This window comes from Vanessa tameamea, chromosome 23 (assembly GCF_037043105.1).
Source record: "Vanessa tameamea isolate UH-Manoa-2023 chromosome 23, ilVanTame1 primary haplotype, whole genome shotgun sequence".
Lineage (NCBI taxonomy): Eukaryota > Metazoa > Arthropoda > Insecta > Lepidoptera > Nymphalidae > Vanessa > Vanessa tameamea.
Window position 1 is genome coordinate 3,318,952 of NC_087331.1, and position 5,593 is coordinate 3,324,544.

The 5,593-nt window shown below is 32.2% G+C and overlaps 1 protein-coding gene across 1 annotated transcript; it reads left to right on the forward strand.

Moving 5' to 3' along the window:
- Positions 1–224: 224 nt before the first annotated feature.
- LOC113401860 (uncharacterized) lies at positions 225–5,239 on the forward strand. The gene is made up of 8 exons (XM_064218573.1): positions 225–234; positions 901–1,179; positions 1,339–1,522; positions 1,609–1,665; positions 2,111–2,198; positions 2,406–2,528; positions 3,918–4,073; positions 5,090–5,239. Exons 1-8 carry the CDS (start codon positions 225–227, stop codon positions 5,237–5,239), a joined length of 1,047 nt encoding a protein of 348 aa, XP_064074643.1.
- Positions 5,240–5,593: the final 354 nt, after the last annotated feature.

Here is a 5,593-nt window from a genome sequence, read left to right on the forward strand (position 1 = left end):
CCTGCAATAATTTAACTACTCTTTCGTATATTATTACAAATAGGTTTTGACTTTGATAATTGAGTTGGCAAGACTGCGGTTCCCGTCATAAAACAGACGTGTGGAGATCACGTCGCTTCTGGGGATCGCTACATGCATCGCTCATCGTGTTTGGTCATAAAATCATCGCATATATTGTTATAAAAAACGAGTTTCCTTTTCTGAAAATAGTTCTTTGAATAACCATGGTAAAAGGTAAACTTTCAATAAAAGTAAAAGATTGTCTTCGATTATAGATATGTACTTATAAATCAGTTGTTAAACTTGTTATTTGGTAATACAAAACATTAACGCAATTTAAAAGACAACTAATCATCAATCATGCCATTTAACTAGGCAATTAAATTTCTACAATATAAATTAAATTACTTTTTAATTTAATATTAGTGCAGTACGGTGCGTATTCGACTCTGCCAAAATAACACCCTTGATATTGTATTTTGCAAATATGATATTTGCACACTTTAACGCAAGCTTGAATAGAAAGTGGTATTCTCTATATTTTTAAAACGCTTATTACATTTTTTTTAAAAGTTTAACTAGTCTGGACTTGTATGACCTAAGCGTTATGTGAATTCGCAGTCAAATTCAATTATTTGTTTAATGACTTTTAGTTTTGCCAACAGGGCACAGATTATTTCGCTAATGTAACGTAGGATGGAGAAGACAGGAATTTATCTTCTCTAGTATTTAAGAATAATTTTGACAGGAGTCAATGTGACAGCACATTCGCAGAATATATTTTGGACCGAATTTTGATTTTATACTGACTGTGTAAATATTTTTCGAATACAAAGCTGTTTTAGATAAGCTTTCATATAAATGTTTATGTAAAATAGTACCTTATGAATAATTTAACAGAAATAAACGTAGTCGAGAAAAATCCAAGTCTTACACAAAATGAAAAAGAAGAAATACATATTGATATTGAAGGAAATCCTCAAGATTTAAATTCTAATAAAGAAATTGTAAAAGATGTAGATGATGACGGTGAAGTAAAAGACACAAATCAAACTAGTATTCATATAGAAAAAGAATTAAGGGAAAAATGCGAACAAAAAGTTGAAGGAAAATGTACTCCATTTGAATATGTTGGTGCAGAAAGAAAACCACCAGCTATATGGGTGCAGTATAATCAAGGTAAAAGGGCAATTCTGAAACAGATTTAAACCATTAAGGGAAACATAGCCAATAATTTTCTTTAAGCATTTGCTATTTCCTACAAATAGCTTAAAAAATCTTCCGCAATACTAGGTAGCGCTTTTAAAGTATATAACTTATGTGGAGTTGCCATTTTAGCTTATGGTCAAGGCCAAGGATATGGCCAAATTCCACAGCAGCAATTTGGTGGTGGTCAACATTATGGCGGTGCCCCGATGGATTACGATCCCCAGTCCCGAAATTATTTCGTTAAATTCGTTTTCACCATATTGATGGTGATGCTATTAATAACTGCTGCTATCGGGATATACATTAACGCTACGTGAGTATAATTAATTATCTCTATATTTTTTCATTAATTACATTACAACTTTGATTTACATTTGAAATTGTGTTACCTATTTACAGACCAAGCGTGAAGGAATATTATGAAATGAACAGTTTATTATTGATGATTTTTTCAATGTAAGTAAATTTTATTAATAGTTTTTAATTCTAATCGGTACCAAAATTGATATAATTGAGATTACGAATGATACTACGTCTTCCTGAGGAAATTTGAAAATATATCTGAAACTTATGCAGTCTCAACATCTCAGACTATAAAACAAAAGGTTGAGCTCACGAAACATGATAATGAAGCCAAAGCGAATACAAAATCAAAGACGGATGCATGTTTTTCGTTGTGTGTAACGTCGTAATTTTTTGTTAATACGTTAAAAATTCTGTCACTTTATACATAAATTATTGACGTATTTATTGAACTCTTCTGTTGATATTTCTTGTATACATAATCTACGAAGCCTGGGCTATAACAGAGACCAATGTCTTTGTATAACAATGTGTCACTTATGGCTAGTTACTGAAATAGACTACATTAAACATTACAACCTTTGCATTATTTTTATAGAATTGCTTTGGTTGCAATGAACTACGTAATGGCGTGTTCAGCGTGTTCTAGAGTACCACCTTGTAACTTCATATCGCTTTTCATAGTTGTAAGTTGAATTTGTTTCTGATAATTTTATAAATATTATATAATTTTGAAATTCGATTATTAAAAAAAAAAAACATTTATTACTACTTCGATACTACATGTATGTATTTAATACCAGACTAATTGCGAACACTTAGCCTAAAATCTTTGACATTTTACACCGAAATTTTACAACCCTTACACATCGGTTATATTTGCCATTTTTCAGGTTTTAGCAATGAGCAATCTGGTGGGAGCTATTACTTGTAGATACAGAACTCACATTTTGATATTTGCACTCTTAGCAACAGTGGTTACAGTAGCAGTTTGTATTCTCTTAGCTTCCTCTAACGTAAGTATTAACTCAGAGCCAGCGTTGATTGTATATTTAACAATGGATCTAAAATAATGGACTTGGGCCAAATCTTAAGAAATACTTCTAATAAGTACTGCTTGCTTAGTGATATTAAAATTATTTTCATATATTTCGTTTGAATCTTTAACAGCTTAGGCTGGGCGATTATTAATATTGGATTAATCTCCATTTGTAATTAATTGTTAGATTATATTTTATGCGGTACTTGTGTGAGTTTTAGGAGGTAATACGGATCTCTAAGGTATTCGTAATGAATAAATAATGAACAGCTTGGTGAGTTAAAGTTAAATGTTTGGTCATAACAGGAGGCGAGCCAGACGGTCAAAACGACCAGTAAGGGTAGATTTGGAAACTTTAATTTATTTTGTTACTAGAGACGCGCCCCGGCATCGCACGGGACGATACTAAATATACTACAAAATGTTTTTATATACAACGTTCATAGAATTTTTGTCATTGTCAAACCGCTATGTCCTGTATTTTAAATCTGTAATATCTTCGAAAAAATTCATTTAAATTCCTTACTGTACAGAACCATATTGATCTATATTAAATGCACAATGTATTTAAGGTACATAATTAGATGAGTATTGATGCTGTATTGCTTAAAATCGCTTCTCTAAGCCATTATTTCTCGTAAAAAGTAAAGGATAAAAAATGTTTATTGTGGGTTATCTCTAAGAGATAGACATATATCATAGTATATTTTTGTGGACCCATTTAAGGTGTACAATACTGTAGTACATTATTTTGATCTACATATCTCATAGGGTTCAGCCAGCGTTTGCAATGTAAGCGCAAAAAATGTGTTTATTTACGACATTACATTTGAAACCTCTAAAATCATCAGTGTTTCTCTACTATATTGTGCATGTATGATACATATAAACCTTCCTCTTAGACCAATCTATCTATTAAAAAAACTGCATCAAAATTCGTTGCGTAGTTTTAAAGATCTAAGCATACAACAGGAACAGACAGACAGTGGTTATCGACTTCGCCTTATACTATGTAATGATTACTAGTGATTAATATTAAATTTCAGATGGCCCAGTGGTTAGAACGCGTGCATCTTAACCGATGATTTCGGGTTCAAACCCAGGCAGGCACCATCGAATTTTCATGTGCTTAATTTGTGTTTATAATTCATCTCGTGCTCGGCGGTGAAGGAAAACATCGTGAGAAAACCTGCATGTGTCTAATTTCAACGAAATTCTGCCGCATGTGTATTCCACCAACCCGCATTGGAGCAGCGTGGTGGAATATGCTCCAAACCTTCTCCTCAAAGGGAGAGGAGGCCTTAGTCCAGCAGTGGGAAATTCACAGGCCGCTAATGCAATGTAATGTAAAAATATGAATTTTCAGTTCGATTTTACGAAATGGTACCTCTATGTTGTGGCAATAGCGGTCGCGTTCGTTGCTATATCTATGATGGTATCTATAGCTATGTTAGTTATGCAAATTCGATACAAGCCTTTACAAATCGTATTGCTGTTTGTAGCAGGGATGATAAATGTCGTGGTGAGTTTGAAAATGTTATTATTTAATCGATACTATTGAATAAATACGAATTTCGACTTGGGAACCTTCAAGAAAAGAGCGTACACCTTCCTGAAAGGCCGGCAAGGCACCTGCAAGCCCCCCGGTGTTGCAGATGTCCATGGGCGGTGGTAGTCACTTTCCATCAGGTGAGCCTCCTGCTCGTTTGCCACCTCTAACATAAAAAAAAAGAGTATCTTTGTTTGTAAGTGCTAATCTCAAGATCAAGTACTGATTTCGAAAATCTTATTGCGTTAGATAGCCTTATGTCAAAATATATAATTTCATTAGTCATCTCTTTTCAAATTCAATGTTATGTTAATGATAAATGTTACTTTTTATTAATATTACTTTAATAAATAATTATGTATCAACTTTTTTTTTATTCGATGTAATGAAGATGACGACATATTCAATTAAAATAATAATAATCAACTTTTTAATAGTAAAGTTATTATAAATGTTATGATAATTTTTTTTTTTTTAATTTTTGCCATTATTGTAACACTCTCACAAATTAAAACACAAATTTAAATTTAGAATGAAATAAACATTGTACAATAAAATACGATGTGAAGTTGACTATTTCGCTTTTGAAGCACGTAATAATTCCTTCTTCATCGTTTTCCTCTCACGAAAAGAAGTAGACCTTAAAAAATCATGCTTCCGTTTCTTCTGTCCATTTGTGGCGTGTGTCAATACAATCTGTCATAAGTGATCTTATATAATAGATACCTCCGTGGTCGAGTAGTGTGTACACCGGTTTTTATGGGTACGCGACTCCGAGGTCCCGGGTTCGATTCCCGGCCGAGTCGATGTAGAAAAAGTTCATTAGTTTTCTATATTGTCTTGGGTTGTGTTTGTGGTATCGTCGTTACTTCTGATTTTCATAACACAAGTGCTTTAGTTACTTACATTGGGATCAGAGTAATGTATGTGATGTTGTCCAATATTTATTTATTTATTGTAGTGTCTTATTTTTTAATTTTGTTTGACAGATTCTGATCATGGAACTGCAAATGATATTAGGCGGTAGAACTATAGAAATGGGCGAGGATGATTACGCGTTGGCAGCTTATCTATTGTATTCGTCAATTGTTGATATATTCTTGAAAATCGTGCAAATTATGGGACTATTTGATGAGTGACGGTCGGAGAAATGTTCGGAGAAAGTTTATATGATAACTTTATTTATTATTAAATATTTTAATGTATTCATTTCTTTTATTTCAAATATGTTTACTTTTGTTCGAAAAAAATGATCTTCTTTTATTAAGTAGTCAGTTTTAATGAATAAATGAATGTGATTTTGACTTAAGATTTAGTTTATTTCAATTTTATTTGATTTGTTCTTACTTTCTTCACGTTCTTTAGTTAAATTTAAATTGTTATTGGTGTCCCCCCCCCCTATCATTATGAATACATGAGCATTTTTAAAATTTTGTCAAATTTGATGTGATTTTGTTTAAATTAATTCAAAATTTCCATTATATTGGGAGACA

Excerpts from the sequence above, each read along its gene's own strand:
- LOC113401860 (XM_064218573.1), top strand. Across the intron at positions 2,529-3,917 it reads TTCTCTTAGCTTCCTCTAAC|TTCGATTTTACGAAATGGTA; the intron begins GTAAGTATTAAC and ends ATGAATTTTCAG. Across the intron at positions 4,074-5,089 it reads CAGGGATGATAAATGTCGTG|ATTCTGATCATGGAACTGCA; the intron begins GTGAGTTTGAAA and ends TTTGTTTGACAG.